The sequence below is a fragment of the Arabidopsis thaliana genome, chromosome 4 (genome assembly GCF_000001735.4).
Source record: "Arabidopsis thaliana chromosome 4, partial sequence".
NCBI lineage: Eukaryota > Viridiplantae > Streptophyta > Magnoliopsida > Brassicales > Brassicaceae > Arabidopsis > Arabidopsis thaliana.
Genome location: NC_003075.7, coordinates 9,349,426 through 9,366,888, shown reverse-complemented (window position 1 = coordinate 9,366,888; position 17,463 = coordinate 9,349,426). Strand labels below are relative to the sequence as shown.

General features: G+C 35.7%; 4 protein-coding genes and 1 long non-coding RNA gene across 8 annotated transcripts; 3 read left to right on the top strand and 2 right to left on the bottom strand.

Annotated features, from left to right (window-relative positions):
• Window positions 1-140: 140 nt before the first annotated feature.
• On the top strand, window positions 141-4,937 carry AT4G16630 (DEA(D/H)-box RNA helicase family protein). The gene is made up of 19 exons (NM_117764.5): window positions 141-835; window positions 918-1,103; window positions 1,185-1,253; window positions 1,362-1,468; window positions 1,570-1,648; window positions 1,791-1,964; window positions 2,166-2,314; window positions 2,435-2,530; window positions 2,644-2,746; window positions 2,832-2,894; window positions 2,990-3,051; window positions 3,154-3,250; window positions 3,347-3,465; window positions 3,557-3,599; window positions 3,680-3,781; window positions 3,865-3,957; window positions 4,066-4,185; window positions 4,309-4,604; window positions 4,698-4,937. Exons 1-19 carry the CDS (start codon window positions 440-442, stop codon window positions 4,711-4,713), a joined length of 2,370 nt encoding a protein of 789 aa, NP_193396.3. The 5' UTR covers window positions 141-439; the 3' UTR covers window positions 4,714-4,937.
• Window positions 4,938-5,810: 873 nt separating this feature from the next.
• On the bottom strand, window positions 5,811-6,249 carry AT4G06400. The gene is made up of 2 exons (NR_142010.1): window positions 6,082-6,249; window positions 5,811-5,896 (listed from the first exon to the last, which is right to left on the bottom strand). It is a non-coding gene; the product is annotated as an other RNA (long non-coding RNA).
• A 400-nt stretch (window positions 6,250-6,649) lies between these two features.
• Window positions 6,650-9,045, top strand: UMAMIT8 (nodulin MtN21 /EamA-like transporter family protein). Of its 4 annotated transcripts, none has more exons than NM_117763.5 (7): window positions 6,650-7,208; window positions 7,310-7,375; window positions 7,518-7,634; window positions 7,730-7,964; window positions 8,068-8,232; window positions 8,301-8,452; window positions 8,551-8,983. In NM_117763.5, exons 1-7 carry the CDS (start codon window positions 7,018-7,020, stop codon window positions 8,702-8,704), a joined length of 1,080 nt encoding a protein of 359 aa, NP_193395.3. In that variant the 5' UTR covers window positions 6,650-7,017; the 3' UTR covers window positions 8,705-8,983. The 4 variants fall into 4 exon arrangements, with proteins under 4 accessions (NP_193395.3, NP_001329885.1, NP_001329884.1 ...); NM_001341119.1 differs by having other exon boundaries at window positions 6,734-7,208; window positions 7,453-7,634; window positions 8,551-9,045; NM_001341120.1 differs by having other exon boundaries at window positions 6,698-7,208; window positions 8,068-8,452; window positions 8,551-8,943.
• Window positions 9,046-11,562: 2,517 nt separating this feature from the next.
• AT4G16610 (C2H2-like zinc finger protein) lies at window positions 11,563-12,648 on the top strand. Its single transcript, NM_117762.3, has one exon. The coding sequence runs from the start codon at window positions 11,707-11,709 to the stop codon at window positions 12,319-12,321; it is 615 nt and encodes a 204-aa protein (NP_193394.1). The 5' UTR covers window positions 11,563-11,706; the 3' UTR covers window positions 12,322-12,648.
• Window positions 12,649-14,056: 1,408 nt separating this feature from the next.
• On the bottom strand, window positions 14,057-17,148 carry PGSIP8 (Nucleotide-diphospho-sugar transferases superfamily protein). The gene is made up of 4 exons (NM_117761.5): window positions 16,519-17,148; window positions 15,148-15,611; window positions 14,921-15,068; window positions 14,057-14,722 (listed from the first exon to the last, which is right to left on the bottom strand). Exons 1-4 carry the CDS (start codon window positions 16,848-16,850, stop codon window positions 14,182-14,184), a joined length of 1,485 nt encoding a protein of 494 aa, NP_193393.4. The 5' UTR covers window positions 16,851-17,148; the 3' UTR covers window positions 14,057-14,181.
• Window positions 17,149-17,463: the final 315 nt, after the last annotated feature.

The window sequence follows — 17,463 nt, the reverse complement described above, 5'->3', positions numbered from 1 at the left end:
GAAAAAAAAATTCATTAAACAGAATCTTATTTTAGTTAAGAAAACAGAAAACTGTTTTAAGTTTTTTTGGCTAAATATGTACACATTATACAAACCTTTTTTGAAAGAAAATAACATCTTGGTGTTTTGTATCATCATTTTTTCTTTAACATCATTATACAAAGTTACAACAACTTGAAAAAATTAATTATATAAGCCCATTAAATCTTGTATCATAAGCCCAGCCCAAAGTTATAAACTTTTCAAAATGCAAGGAGCTAAAAAACAAGTTGGTTTTGTTGGTTTCAAATCAAACCAAACCGTTTTTTTAAGATTACGAATCGAATGGTTTATTTTTGCTAAATCGGTTCGGTTTTTTCTCCAGACCTATTAGTAAACCTCTTGCTTCGATTAGGCGGTCGTCTCTCTGAAATTTTCTGAAACCTCTTAAACCCTAGCAATGCCGTCGAGTTTCTTCTTTGAGGATGCTAGTGACGACGAGCTCGAATTAATACGCAATCAAGAGGACAGTAGTGAGGAAGACGTAAAGGAAGGCGAAGCAGAAGAGCATGAAGCTGGAGAAGACGAAGATGGAGAAGAGGAATATGAAGAAGAAGATGACGACGAAGAAGAAGAAGATGAGAAGCGGAAACGAGATGCTGATGCTCAATCTCCTTGGGATTTTGCATCTTACTCAAGCTCCGTTGGTGAAGAACACGCCCGCCGTCACACAACGTCTATTGATGAAAAGATCTCTAAAGCTATTCAGCATCGTCCAGTTCCCATTTCAATAAATGAAGAAGAAGAAGAGGAAGAAGAAGAAGAAGATGCCTCCGATGCTGAAACTGACAAACAAGTAAATCTTTTATTTTGAATTGATTGAATAAGTTTTCGAATTAGGTTATTAGAGAAATTGAAATGTGGTTTTGATTGTGAAGGAGGAGTATCTTTCGGAAGACGATGAGGCAGCTGAGTACAAACCAGAAGATGCTACTCCCAAGCCGTTCTTCTCTACAGTGGATGGAGTTTCATTTCATGCTGATACTTTCATGGAGCTTAATCTCTCTCGTCCATTGCTTCGAGCTTGTGAAACTCTCGGATACAAGAAACCTACTCCGATTCAGGTCCAATTCATCCCACAAGAGTGTTCTAATTCAGTTACTAATTAGAGTTTTTATCTGAATCGCTTGTGTTGCACAATGCAGGCAGCTTGTATACCTTTAGCACTTACAGGGCGTGATCTTTGTGCCAGTGCCATCACTGGGTCAGGGAAGGTGAGTACTAGATTGATGGTTTTGTGTAATACTGAGATTTTGTTTAGGTATTTAACTAATGTATAGAGTTTTTGATTATGATTATTTCAATTTACCTTGTTGTAATAGACTGCTGCATTCGCTTTACCTACTCTTGAGAGGTTGCTGTTCCGTCCCAAGCGGGTCTTTGCTACTAGAGTTCTTATTCTCACTCCGACTAGGGAGTTGGCCGTCCAGTAAGTAGCATTACTTTGCCTCCCATAACAATAATAAACTTTCAAGTCCTTTTGATTCTTGTTGCTGAAAAAGCTGATTTGTTTCTTTGGAATGGTTGCAGGATTCACAGTATGATTCAGAATCTTGCACAGTTTACTGATATCAAGTGTGGATTGATTGTAGGAGGGCTTTCTGTAAGGGTATGTATTTATCTTTCTCTAAGGATGTATTTGTCTGTGTACACTATTTGATGTTTGAGAACAAGCTTATTTTCTCTCTGAGAATCGTTTCTTAAAATGGGAATAGCAAGATTGCTAAAATCTTTAATGTTTCTTGTGTAAGGAGCAAGAGGTGGTTCTGAGGTCTATGCCAGATATTGTTGTGGCGACTCCTGGACGTATGATAGATCATTTGCGTAATTCTATGTCTGTTGATTTGGATGATCTAGCGGTTTTAATCCTTGATGAGGCAGACCGCCTTCTACAGACTGGGTTTGCCACTGAAATCACAGAGCTGGTATCTTTCTGATTTCTTTGCGTTTATCTCTTTCGTACGGTCGGTTCCTGTGACACCTAGTATTGAATTGTAGTCAATAACTTCTTGTCTTTGTTAGTTTCTAATCTGAAGAAGTGGACACTATATAATTTGACTTAACAGGAGAGATTATGTTATGCTGTTCGTTATTTGATTTATATTTGAGTCCACATCTATATGCAGGTTCGCTTATGTCCCAAGAGAAGGCAAACAATGCTCTTCTCAGCCACAATGACTGAAGAAGTTAAAGAGCTAGTCAAACTTTCCTTGAACAAACCGTTGCGGCTCTCAGCTGATCCATCAGCTAGAAGGCCACCAGGCTTGACTGAGGAGTATGTCAGCCACTACTTATCATTTTCAACCTTTTCAAGAGCCAAAATATTTATCCACAAATAGCTTATGAATATACATCATGTATGCCAATTAGCTAACTCGTGATCTCCTAACTGTAGGGTGGTAAGAATACGCAGGACTCGTGAGGCAAATCAGGAAGCTGTTCTTCTATCATTGTGCACAAGGACTTTTAAATCAAAAGTCATTATCTTTAGGTTAGAAGCCACTATAAATATGATGCCTTTCAAATCCAAGTTCCATAAAGTGCTTGCATAGTTTGGCATTTTGTATTTCAGCTGAGAGAATTTTTTGTCCCTTCTTGCGCCAGTGGAACAAAACAAGCTGCACATAGACTGAAAATTTTATTCGGATTAGCTGGCCTCAAAGCAGCTGAGCTTCATGGAAACCTAACTCAAGCACAACGTCTTGATGTAAGAAACTTGGGCACATCAGCTTTATTTGTACATGAATATTTCTGTTCTCTGTTTGCAAGTACTTAATGGTATCATTTTGCAGTCTCTGGAGCTTTTCAGAAAGCAGGAGGTCGATTTTCTCATTGCTACCGATGTAGCCGCTCGAGTAAGTATAAGAAGCAAAAAACTTATTTTCAAGATTCTCTTCTCAGTAGCTCTGCTATTTAACCTCTTGAACACTGTCTGCTTTGATCATTCCAGGGACTTGACATCATTGGTGTTCAAACAGTTATAAATTATGCTTGTCCTCGGGAAATAGACAGGTAAACAAGATATATTTCCTGTATTATGATTAAATTAAAAAGCTACTAGTTTTGTTCTCTTTAACTGATGTGAGGACAATATGTTTTCCTTTGATTTTGCAGTTATGTTCACAGAGTTGGTAGAACAGCTAGGGCTGGAAGGGAAGGTTATGCTGTAACGTTTGTGACTGATAGTGACCGATCCCTTTTGAAAGTCATTGTAAGTGAATCATCAGACATACATGGATCTTGCTTTTACCCAATTCATTATCGCTTTGTTTAGACATTTGAATCGACTTTGTTTCTTTGTTTAAAGGCAAAGAAGGTGGGTTCAAAGTTGAAGAGCCGAGTCATCCCAGAGCAGTCAATCGTCAAGTGGTCTCAGATAATCGATGAAATGGAAGATCAATATTCCGCTGTTATTTCAGCAGAGAGGTTTCATTCACACTCATCAAAGAATTATGGTATCCCAGGAGAATTGGTTGATCTGTATACTTAAGCTTTGAGGTGTTTTCATCAATTTCAGGGATGAGCGAGCTCTAAGGAAAGCTGAAATGGAATTTGCAAAGGTAGGCAGCTTTGGTTCTTGTCTTTGTTCAATTATTGTGGGAATAATTTCAAATTCGTGATTATGGGCTTGTTTCTGCAGGCGGAGAACATGCTTGAGCACAGAGATGAAATATATGCACGCCCAAAAAGGACTTGGTTCATGACAGAGAAGGAGAAGAAGCTCGTGGCACAGGCTGAAAAGGTGTTCTTTTAATTTCCTGAGGTTGTTGTTGTAGAGAGAGGGATACACTTGTCTGAATCATTCTTTATACTTTCTCTGAATAGGATTCTGCAGGGAACCCTGCTGGAGGCGAACTAGTTAGTGCTGATAGAGCAGAGGACCTCAAGATGAAGGAGAAGAGAAAACGTGAACGCGAGGTCTGTTTATCAAGAAGCTCTTCACTATTCAGTTGCATTATCGTTCTAGTTTAGTGTTGATTGCTTCTTCCTAGAGAACTTACAATTCTCTTGACCATGCAAGTACAGAAGAATCTTCCTAGGAAAAAACGTAGAAAGCTAGAAGCTGCCAGAGAGATGCTAGAAGATAACGAAGGAGAAGAAGAGGAAGAAGACGAAGAAGGAGACGAAAAGAGAGGAAGATCAAGAGTAAGTATTTCAGAGATACACATCACTCTCTCTCTCTCTCTCTCTCTCTCTCTCTCTCTCTCTCTCTCTCTCTCGCCGGGATGACAAACATTGTATTGATTTTAAATGTGTGTTTTTTTTCAGGGGAAAGACAAGAAAAAACAGGAGACAGATAAGAAGGGATTGACACTAAAGGATCTTGGTTACATGAGAGCAAAAGCGGTGAAAGCAAAACAGAGAGCAATTGATTCCGGTAAGATGGAGAGACCAAAGCCGGACAAGAAACAAAGCCGGAGTAAACCAAGAAACCAGCCTCGTGGTGAAGAGATGAAAGATCTGTTCAAGAGTGATATGGGCGAGAAGAAACAGGGCAGAGGCGGTGCCGCGGCTGCAGCAAAACCTCGGACGAAGTCGAAGAACTCATTCAAGAGCAAAGCCAGGTAAGAAACATTTCATCATAAACATGAAATTTACCAGTAACATAAATTGTAATTTGTTGGTTTAACTCGGTATTTTCTACTTTTATCGTGCAGATATAAGCGTAGGTAAAAGGAAAAAGCATTTTTGAGAAGATATCGAAGGACAATCCCACGAGAAGAAGGACATTTCATTGAGAAGGGTTTAAACAATTTAAATTATTGTTGTAATATCATAATTTAGAACAAAACTGGTTAAGATGTTCGAAATTTTGTTTTCTTTGTCCTATGGTTTTTATAATCTTTCATAAAGCTTTACCATGATTATTCGTAGTATGAAGAAGCAAAAAGTGGTTTAAAAAAAAATTAAAAAAAAAAAGAAGAGGTAAAAAGTCACGTGAGTTGGCGACGGTTGTAGTTGTAGACGCGTGGGCACGTGAGAAGACTATGTATGTTCACAGACTTCAGAACTTGAGACTGTAACCTTTTGTCTGTTCGTACGTGGCACAACTCATTAGTCATTAGAATGTTTTGAACCGGTTTAGGAGCTAATATGAGTTTCTGCATATTCAAGATGCCTTTTATTTCACACCAAGGGGTTTTGATACTAGTTAGGGTCTATAAAACTAAGTCTTAAGTGTTTTGAGCGTGAACTTTTCTTTTTTTTGGTCAGCGTGAAATGTTTCTAAGCTTTTAAACGCATTAAATTTTCATGATATGGATAACAGATGTTACAAAAGAAAAAAATGTATGTGGATAAAGATTAAACTCTTAACTTAATATATTTAGATAGATCGCATATTATATTTGTTGGGAAAAAAAGAGGGGGAGAAAAGAGAGACGATAACACGCTTCACAAGTCATTGGAAAAGAGACTGAGGATTGTTGACGTGTAAGCATCCCCACTTTTGCTCTTTTCTTTCTTACACTCCTCATTTTTTCTTATCTTACGCTTCACCTACCATATTTTACACTCCACACAACATCTCCAATATTATACATCTCCAATTAAAAATCTTTCATAGGCACATCATTTATTATAAAATAACTAATTCGTTATAGACTCTAGTCTAGTTTTCTAGTTAAAACTGATCCCTAGAAAATATTTTGATCATAAAACTATTTCGGTGTGAAAACGAATCACTAAACCATCCTTTGGTGTTTTGGGTTAAATAACTAAAACATTTCGGTATGAAAACAGATCACTAAACCATCTCATTAGCATTAACAAGGATATTAGAATAGGAAGCTTTTTTTACCAATAAAAATGATTATAGGTAGGTAGGCACATGGCATACACATATGATTTATCTGTGAGACTGTGACAAATACAAATATGAAGACATTCCATATTTGCATGCAAGAAAAAAAGAAGGAAGTAAAGAGTGAACAGATAGTCAGATACGTAAAACGAATAAAGGAGAAGATGGTAAGATGTCGTATTATATATCCAAAAATAAGAATACAAACAAAAGAAGAACACTGATAAATATTTTTGTTACTCCCCCGAGAAAAGGCCAAGGTCCCCGAATCTGACGGAGTTTATTGCATCTGTCTTTTTTTCCTTCTTCTCCTTTCTTTTTGGTTTATCTTTCTTTTTCATACTCTGCATGTTTTTAAACTTCACTGTAGTACAGAATTTCATCTTTAACATAAATTTGTGTGAGGGCGATTTATGATCGATCATTCCACCTTTTTTTAAATGACTTTACTGACAAAATAAACATATTATTCTTTAGTCTTAAATAAATAGAATCTTGTTTTATAATTTTGCTATTTTTATTACGTTATTTTACCAATCAAAACTATGGTTTTATATTCCAAATTTTATTAATATAGTGGCAACTTCCCAAATAAAAATCTTGACAATTTGAATAATCTTAAATTTTTGCCTAGCCGATTTGGCGAATTTTATTTATTTATTTATTTGTTCTATTTAAGAAATATCAGACTCACCGAAATATTTATTTCTTAACAAATTAAGCTAACCGCTCTCAAATTTTTGTTTTGTCTTATTTCATACATATTAAATCCATTGCACCAAAATTTGAGGACTCTATGTGTTATAAAAATAATCACCGTTTTAGACTAAAAATAAATTAAAATCTGCGCTTCCCCAAAAAGCTATAATGGCGAGACACTCCATAATAAAACCAATGCAATGTAATGGACACATGTCTTTAAAAGCAAGAAGTGAAAGATAGAGAAAGTTTCAACTTCAAGCATTACACATTACCAAAAAGAGAGATCACAAACAAAGCATCTTTTCTATTTTCATTTATCAACAACAACAAAACCAAAAACTTAATTAGTGTTTCTCTGCTTTTTTAGTTCCCCCACAAAATCGAATCCTTCTGTTCGGTTACCAAATGGGTTCCAACTGATTTGTCCGTTATTATTCTTTTTATTTTCTTCGTGTTTTTTTTGTGTTGAAAAAATGATGAAGAGAGAGACGTTAATAGAAGCAGGAATAATCGGAGGATTGGCCGGAGCTCAGGTGATTTACGCCGGAAACTCGGAGCTACTGAGTCAGTTGCTGTCTCTCGGAATTGACCCACTTCTTATCGTTATCTTATGCACCTTTGCATCAGTTCTTCTCATCACCCCTCTCGCTTTTCTCCTTGAAAGGTATCTTCTTCTTTCTTTTAATTTACAAAATCTCTGTTTCGAACTTTATTCTACATTCTTTTTCTAATAAAAATTTGGATTTTTGTGGTGTGTATTTGTAGGAAGCTTTGGCCTAGAAGTCTAAGTTTCAAGTTGAAGATAAAACTAGTTTTGGTTGCTCTTGCTGGGTAAAAACTCCTCTTTTTATTTATTTCTGCATGTTTTGATTAATAGATGCTTACCTTGCTTCTTCTATACGTTAAAGAGAAGGAGAAGAATTAAAAATTCATAACAAGGGATTAATTAAGAGAGAAGTTGTGTTTGAAACAGAGTGACTCTGTTCCAGGGGTTATTCTTGGAAGGAATGAAACACACCTCTGCTTCAATGGCTACAGCTATGCCTAATCTCTGCCCTGCTTTCATTTTTGTCATTGCTTGGGCTGCTGGGTAAATCTTTTACTTTTGTGTTAATCTAATCTGTTTAGTGTTTGAAGATTAGAGCTTTCATTAATGTGTTATTTGAATAAATTGTAATTGTTAAGGATGGAGAAAGTGAAGCTAAGTTGTATGTATAGTAGAGTTAAGATGGGAGGGACAGTGTTGTGTGTGATGGGAGCTCTCATTATGAGCTTAATGCACAGTACTACCGCTACTTTAAGCTCGGTTAAGACTATACCTATTGTCCCTGACGAAGTCGTTGTGGACAAGGACAAGATCTTAGGTTGCCTCTATCTCCTCCTTGCCATTTGCGGCTTGTCCTCTAGTATTGTCCTTCAGGTTTCACCTTATACCCCTTCTTAGCCCTAGAGCTATCATATATCCGGTTGTGCTAATTAATCTGATTCTTTGCTTGTGAAATCACTTTGATCGTCCTAATTAGGCATCCATACTAGCCGAGTTTCCGGCGCCTATATCAATGTTCTCGATGGTATCTTTGATGGGTGGGATCACCACAGTAGCTTTGCAGTATGCTCTTAAGGGAAGTATGGAAATGGGAAGTGCATCAGTAATCGGTCTCGGCCACCTTGTGGGATACGCAATACTGGTACGTCATAAATCATATATGGTTGGCAACATTTGGATGTGTTGAAAATGTTTTTGTTTTTTTTCTAGGGAGGGTTGGTGAGTGGAGGAGGGTTAAGCTTCAATGCATGGGTGATTAAGAGGAAAGGACCAGTGATTGTGTCTCTCTTTAGTCCAATTGCAACTGTGGTATGTGTTGTTGTCTCTGCTTTTACCATGGAAGAGAGTTTCAACCTAGGAAGGTACATTTTTGCAGCTTTTCGCATTCATTGTATGATCTTTTAGACAGAAAGAGAAGTCATTTATCTTCTTTCTTGTTTGTTTTTCTCTGTCAAATTAGCTTTGCGGGAATGGCGTTGATGTTCGGAGGACTCTACTTCGTTCTGTGGGCTAAAGGAAAAGAGGATTGTGAAGAAATAGATGAAATGAAACAAGATGATGAAGAAAGTTTGCTTAGAACAGAGTTTGATCTTCAGAAGCCTCTCTTGCTTTAGTTCAAAGTCTTTTTTTTTTCTTCTTCTTAATGTTCTTGTGAATTTAGTTTAGGTTTAAAGAAGTAAGACAATTTTACTTTACAGATAATTCGGTTAGATATACATGTAGTAGGCTGTAGACTACAGTATATGTTCGTGTGTGATACTAAAATAGTTGGATATAAAAAAAACATCACATACATACAGGGCGAAGAAAAAGGGCCTAAACGATGTTATGTAAAAAGTTGTTCAATGTGAAGGTATATTTATATATAAATAAAAATTACCGTTGAGTTAGAAGATGAAGATAAACCTACCTAATATGAGAATGCGAATGGAACTAAGCAAATACACGCCAAAGACTGTTTTCCTATTCCCAAAGAAAAGCTGAGCCAGAGTATAAGTCAGGTGTGGAGATGGAGTTAGATAATGACAAACAAGGTAGAAACAAAAAAACGCAAGTCAGGGTATTTATAGAATTGTCATTACATAGCAGATGACCAAGCAGGTTAGTGTCCGCTATATCGGAAAGCTTCAAGAGAACGGGAAGATCTTCGATTCCACCATTGGAAAAGCACCTTTTAATACTTATGTGATATGGCAATTAAGGGATGGAGTTATGTGATTGGTACGTGATACTTATGAAGTTGTTGTTACATGCAGGTCATGGTAAAGTCATTAAGGGATGGGATGTTGGCTTAAATGGTAACTTAGTTTCGTCCTCCTAAAGGTTTTCATCACTTTGTTTCAAATGGTGTATTGCTCTCAAGTTTTAAAAATTTCACAGGCATGTGTGTTGGGGACAAAAGAAGGATTACAATTCCTCCATCAATGTCGATATCTTCTTCTCTTTCTCCATGCGCTTGATGGATACCTTCAATATCTTCTCTACATAAAATCTTGGCGAACGACTATAATTGTACTTCGTTGTAGATATCATGCATACGTGCTTCCATTAATCTGCAAATTTGCTAATAAATCGCAGTAGCTGGAACTGGAACATTAGACTTCTGGATGTAAAAGCATTAATGAACTTTTGGTCAACCATTAGACCAAGAGGTTTCCACGATTTCTTTCTTATAGTCAATTAATATATTTATTTGGATGAAAAGTTAACTAATATTAAACACTGAACAGAGATTTTTTTGTTTGCATCTGAAGAGTTACGTAGTTACTGAAAATTGAGATTGAAGCAAAGCTAAGTAGTTAACACGATAGATTCCATTGTGTAAGCCTCTTCTTTACTCAACTATGTATTAAAGTTCCAACAACTCAAATTCAAATCCTTGCTGGTAATGTTAACATATGTATTCTTTGTCACCTTTTCAATAAAACCATGATTACCAAAGGTATATTATCAATTTAATGGATTCTTGACTACTGCTACGTCTGTGTGACTATGCAACATCTTTCATACACTTTATCAAAGAAATAACATTTTTAATACATGGTATTTTCCTCTGTTAAAAAAGTATTAGTTTTTTTTTATTAGTAGTCATATTTACTGTTTTGACATCCACATGTTTTGTATGAACCAAAACAAGAACTGTTACTATAGTTAATACGACAAATAATTATGTAACTTCTAATTGCTTAGAAAGTATAAACCAACTTGTTTTGGATAACCAAAACACATAAGTAAGTTTTTCGAATCGGAGAAGCTATCACATTTATTAGTATCATCTGTATTATTGGTAATTAAATCAGAATACTATACTATCATTGAACCAATGGTAATCATTTTATAGTTCTTATCATTAACCCATTACGTAGAAATTAAAGTAAAACTAAATAGAGATTTAAGTATGAATGTCAAGTTTGTTGAACTTGCAATCATAAACAAAATTCAGTCCCGGTTCGAAAATTCAAAACATTAAGACACTTATCACACTCGCAAACAATTACATTTTTTTAAAAACTTTTTTGTCTTTTTCTTTCATTTGAAATGAGACTATAACAGCAATGAGTATAATCTCTCTGCTGCAAACAAAATAATGACAGCCAAGAGTTCTCAATTCAGCTAAACAAAGTGGAACCGAATGCAAAACATGTTGAAGTCATGTAAAACATATACTTCTCTATTTTTAAAATAAATTTTTCTTTAAGAAAAAAACTAAATAACCAAACCGGAAATTTGGATTTATGGTGGTCTAGTGGTTCAACTTACTTGGACCTTTCCAATCATCATTGTGTAGTCATTCACTTATGTGTCGACACCATCGTATGTTAAAGGATACCAACCTAAGTACAATTATATAAATGTTATGATTATATGTTGTTTAGTTTTTATTGTTCAAACACTCGAACCACTAATAAAAACTCATGAGTATCAAGTTATTTAAACGTTTAACCGTTAAAAATGACATTTCAGCATTAAAACCTCAACACCCAATTAAAATCAATGCAACTAAAACAATCGTTTATATAATTCCAACCTCGACACTTCAACCGATTCTGCCATTACAATTCCTCCAACTAACCCAACCAACATAATTCACACACACATACTTTGTTATGCTTAGAAACTCTTTTTATGCTTTAAGAAGTCAATAATCAACTAAAGAAGCAAAACAACAGCTTTTTGTTTTGTGCTTTGTTAGTCTATCTTTTAAACCTTTGTAATTAACTAATAATTCAAATTTTAATCTTTCTGCATTAATTCGAGATTCTTCACTCGGTGGTTATCGTTGTCAGCCAGAATTAAAAATAGTATAGTTTTCTCTTAATTTTTCTTACTAAAACTAAACAAAAAAACTTATCTTTACGTATCATTAGTGGTAGTTATCGTATGGACCAAAAAGTCATAATTGTTAATTTTGGGGGTTTGTGAAAAAGAGAGGAATGCTTGTTACCTACTCTTATTAACTTCTCTCATTCTCTCTCTCTCTCATAGCTTCTCTACTACAACAGTCTCTCTAATCAAATTGAGACATCGAGAGAGAGATTTGACAAAAGAAACTTATTAAAGTCTTCTTAGGTTTCTTTTTCTTGCTTTTTGTTCTGTTCTTGTTTCTTTTGGCAAAATGCAGAACAAACACAAATGCAAGCTCTGTTCCAAGAGTTTCTGTAATGGCAGAGCACTTGGTGGTCACATGAAGTCTCACTTGGTCTCATCTCAGTCTTCAGCTCGGAAGAAACTAGGTGACTCGGTCTATTCTTCTTCTTCCTCTTCCTCCGATGGTAAAGCGCTCGCCTACGGGTTACGAGAGAACCCGAGGAAGAGTTTCCGGGTCTTTAATCCGGATCCTGAGTCATCCACAATTTACAACAGTGAGACAGAGACCGAACCTGAATCCGGAGACCCGGTTAAGAAACGGGTCAGAGGAGATGTTTCAAAGAAGAAGAAGAAGAAGGCAAAGAGTAAGAGAGTGTTTGAGAACTCGAAGAAGCAAAAGACAATTCACGAGTCACCAGAACCAGCGAGTTCTGTCTCTGATGGTTCTCCTGAACAAGATTTAGCTATGTGCTTGATGATGCTGTCAAGAGATTCAAGGGAGCTCGAGATTAAACTGAAAAAACCGGAGGAAGAGAGGAAGCCGGAAAAAAGACATTTCCCTGAGCTCCGTCGCTGTATGATAGATCTGAATCTTCCTCCGCCGCAAGAAGCTGAAGCTGTCACCGTCGTTTCAGCCATATAAAGGTTTCAGAGTCTAGAGTAACATCAAAAAAAATCAAAGAATCTTGATGATTTGGTTTGTCTTCAAGATAATTATTCTTTATTAGAGAAAACCGTTTATTGGTTTTGGAATCTTTGGGATCATATTATCAAAACAATGTACTTTTGATGTAAGACAACAACAACAAAAACCAAAGAAACCAAAGGAACTAGCTCTGTTTCTAGTTTTCTTAACAATTTGAGCTTTCTTGATTATAAATTGTTGGATCTTTGTTATGTCGTTTTGATATTTGGAATTCTTGAGATGATTCTTTTGCATGATCTTTGGATCTTGGATCTTTGATTTTAGTAATGTGTTTTTAATGGAACTATTTAATTTCAACTACATTTTTTTATGACACAACTCACACAAGTGTGTGCTCTATGTAAATTGTAAATATTATTCTATCACAAGTCACAACTAGAATCTATAGACACTGTGGTGATACATAAAACCATCCAAAATATGATTAGATCATAAACATTCAAAAATATCTCGATAAGTGAAATATCTAAACTCAAAAATGCTGAGATATTTCTCCAAAAATGCAATGAATACTATTCGTTGAATAGTGTTGTAATTCTCTTCTTGAACCTCTGACAAACTAGCTACGAATAATTATATGAATCAGAGATCGTATATCATAAATTTTTTGATATATCGGTTTATATCTACCTTATGGAGTACTACTTTTTCTTAAAACAATAAAAAGACAATTACTTATTGACAAAAAATAAGAGAGGATAGTTACTTATTTGGTAGTTTAATTCCTATTTTGTTTGTGGTGTAGTTCGTGTCGCCAGCTGCATCTGTGTAACTCTGTCTAGTAGTAGTAGTTTTATATCAAAACAGAACCATTTATGTTTCTTTCTTAACACACAAAAAAAAAAGACAACACACTTTCTTTTTTCTATTCGCAAGGTCATTAAGTAACATACTTATTTATTACAGAAATATCCCTGAATCCACCATCTTCAAAATCACGTTTCTGCATGTTTACCCTTGCCTGACTCTCAGTGTTAAACAAACAATTATCCACTGACAGATCGACACCATAATTAAACGAAGAGTCTTTTTTATATATTTTGAGATTTTTTAGTTTGCTTGAGTAATTTTCTTGAGGAACAAAAACATTACAGTATGTGTCTGAAGAAATGGAGATGCAGGGTATTTTAGTAAATTGGATAGTTTGTCATATCATATAAAGGTCGGGGACATGTGGCACAACTTTTTTGCTTTAAGCTTCCGTTGGAAAATGTGTGGACCGATCATACAAACATGAACCCATATTCCTTTATGTTTTGTTTTCTATTTTAGAGCTACCAAATTTTAAGTAATATTCATGTTCACCATACATTTGGTGATAATTTTATCATATTCACACAAAATAACAATTTGTAAGAAAATTATTCGGAGTCATGTACCTAAAATGTTTTGACAAAAATATCATATTAATTCATTAGGGCCCACTGTAAAACAGTGGAGTGGCATTTGGGAAGACCTTGCTGTAAAACGACATCGTGTCGGGAATCTGAATTAAACTTAAATCTGAAGAAGATGCTTGATGGGCCATTATGGGTCTCATTTGATCAGGCCCATTTTGGATGTGCTCAGTCACAACAACCACAACCTATGTAACTTTTTTTGTAGTGTTCTGTTAAGTCGATGATGATATGTATTTACTATTTAGAAACTCCTTTCTAATGAACTTGCATTTCTTTTGAATCTTAGTGAACAAAGTACCTAGAAAATGTGAGAGATTATCTTTCATTTTTGTTAATCGTCTCTAACCTTTATGTACATAAGCAATCCATTAAGTTGATCAAAATCTTACCGTCTTAATCAGTACAATTTGCTGAGACCAGAAGTGACTCCGGATTCACCCAACCGCGGAAACAAAACCTCTTTGTCAATCATAATCTGAAGATGCGATGTGATCTTCACAAAGGAGACCCATAGAAACGGTGCACAACAAAATGCATACCCGAAAACCGACAATGCTCTAACAACGCCATCAGGATAAGAAGGAAAAGCCATCACGAGGAGTGTCCCGAAAATGCCAAGCCACGGTGTTATGACAGGGAGAATGGGAAGCAAGAAGGCGTTGATGGGTATGGTAGAGAGAGCAAAGGAGCCGGTTAAGTAGAGAGACCAACCAATGAGCGGGTGGATCGTCTGTGGGATGATGAAGAATGGTATAATGTAGGCTGAGAGGATAAAGAGGAGTGCAACAAACTTGAAAGCTGTCTGGATCATGCTTAGATTCTTATCAGAACGTCGGTAACATAGCTTGGTCATGTTGGGACGCGCTAGACGTGTGACTAGTATAATTCCTAGGTAGAACACTGCTTGGGTTAGGACCCAAGGCATCTCTGCTGAATAACTGAAATGACACATGAGGATTAGTCCTTACCAAAAATATATGTGAGAATCAGAGGTCCAAACCCATAAAAATCCCAAAAACATGCAACCACTATATATGCCTACAATAGTAATTGAGAGCATGTATCCAATGGGATTCACAGGGTCATGTTGTGAGTATTATTGTCTAGGTTTCGGTCTGTTATAAACTGAAACGTACCTAATCGTGTAGCGGCGTTGGTGGTGCCATGAAAGGCCTAAAGGAAGAACAGGCCATGACCACCAATACCATGGCTTTAACCATACTGCTCCTGGGAACGTTATCACACTGTTTGGTCCACATGGTACGTTCCATCTGAGCTTAAGGTCTAATAAAGATAGTAACACACAAAAAGATTAGCAAAATGTTTTGTGGTTGTTGAAATGCAGAGTATAGTAGCCACTTACAGTAATAAGATGCGTCCATTTGATATCCCAAAGGAAGCCTAAAATGTCCCTTAAGCGCGGTGCGGTTATCGGGAGGAGGACGAAAGAGAGGCTGATTGAGTAAATCAGAGAAGTAGCTGACAAGAAAGCCTTGATCAGCTCCATCAGGGTTATCTCTCTTTACTTCAAGCTCATGAAGCATGTCTCTAAAGACCTCCATTGATGGCTGCAACACAAAGAGACCAGTGTGGAAGATGCAAGGGTTGATGAAGACAGCACAAAATTGGCCACACTGGAAGAGCTCGTCGGTGTTCTTGAGAAAGAGATTGTCGACATCAAGCATTACAACACGGTCATAATCAGAGAGAGACCAAGCGTAGAGCTTGTTTAGACTAAGCTTGAATCTGTTGTCGAAGTTGGTTTGTTTCTTGTATGGATTCTCAAGATTCTCTACTCTCACTACTTTAGCTCCATCTTCTTCTTCCCTACATACCTCATTAATGAATTATAATAAGATCAAAACAGATTTTTTTTGCATTATGTATAAAATGCAGCAATAAAATATTATGTATACTGAAACTTTCAAAATATTTTTTAAAATTTAATTATAATTCATTCCTTTTACCAAAACAAAGAAAAGGTCTGAGACTTTTTAGTTACTATAATAAGGTATCTGACAGCCAAATTACTCTTTCTAACAACATTATATTTTCTTTCTCTTTATAATAAAATCAACAAGCAATCCCACTAATATATTTATTTATTTTTACACATCCAATCTCTTAAATTCTCACTTTCCACTACACAAAAGAGAAACACCAAATTTCCACCTAACTCATGTAAGTTTGAATATGAAAATGAAAAAGGTAACATGAATATGAAATAATACTGACAAAAGAAGAAATAAATCATTTTATAAGTAAGCTTCTATGTTCGAAAGAAAATCCTATTGTGATTTTTTTATTTATGGCTGAGATATTTTATATCAACAATAGACGAAAAAAAAGACAAGCACACTCCAAAAAAAGGTCGTGGAAACACGTCTGCGACCAAAGACTGTCTTGTTCTGGACATTCTCAATTTTAATAAGTCTTTTTTTCTTTAACTAAAGAGCCAAATAATAAAATTTTGAAAAATTTAAAAATTAATTTCATGCTCGTTCCCGCATTACTGCTCTTCCATGTTCTCTTTACTCTAAATTAAAAAACATAGTATATATTAATTTGTATAATCCAAATGAGGTTAGAAAAACTATTCTACAAAATAATGTTATTTCCTTGATTCAAAGAAGAAAAGAAAAAAAAAAGACTTCAGAATTTTCTAACCAATTAAACGGTGGCGTTTTGACGATGTAAAGAGAGAAGAAGAAAAAGAAGATGATGAGACGCTTACAGAGCGTGAATCCAGTTGATAGGAACGTCGAGGGAGGCTATAACGACGATATCAGCGTCCACGTGGAGACTCTTAAGCGATCTGATCAAGACACGTGTCGCAACGTAGAACTCGTAGTCTCTTGGTGTTCCCATGTACATCATCGTCGCATAAGCGTTCTTGTGCTCCGGCCGCCGCTGCGTCTTTAATCCTCGCTCCATAACCGCGGTCATCGCGTTTGCGTTTTCCGTTTCAAGCGGCTGGAACAGCTGTTTCTCGTTATACGCTGTCGTTTTGATGATCAAAAGAGACAGAACCCAACAAGAGAACATCAAAGTTCTTTGTAAATCCATGCTTAAATTTGTTCTTTATACTGTACAAACAAACCAAGGAGAATTTTCAGAAATGGGGTTTGTGGGAAATTTCAATTTTCATGCTTTTTGTTTTTGGGTTTTTTACAGATACAAATGTAATCACTTAAGGTAATGGAATTATGAAAGACAGATGTTTCTAGGAGACTGGGAAGACTTTAAAAGGTCGTATAGTTGTGACTGGCCAGTGGCCAATAGGAAACTAATATTAGAATAAATTATTTATTTTCCGAGTTTTCCATTTTGAGAAATAAATATTTTGGAAATGTTTAACCAAAACTGGGGGGATTGTGGTTGAAGTTGAACACCCAAAATTCAAAATTTAATGGACGTTGAGAATTCTAATACATGCTCTTTCTGTAAAATATACATTTTTTCCTGTGTCATATCGGACTTTTCTTCTTCTTGGTCAGAACATTTGCATCTTATTACTTAAACTCCACTAGTGGATGTAGTATATTTGGATAGTAAGCATTTTTTTTTACCAAAAAACATGTCATTAAATTGGCTAAACGTAGAGCGAAATCAAACAAAATTGAGGGATTAGAAAACGAATGGTCGTTGAGCATATATAATATATCCACTAGCTCGTTAA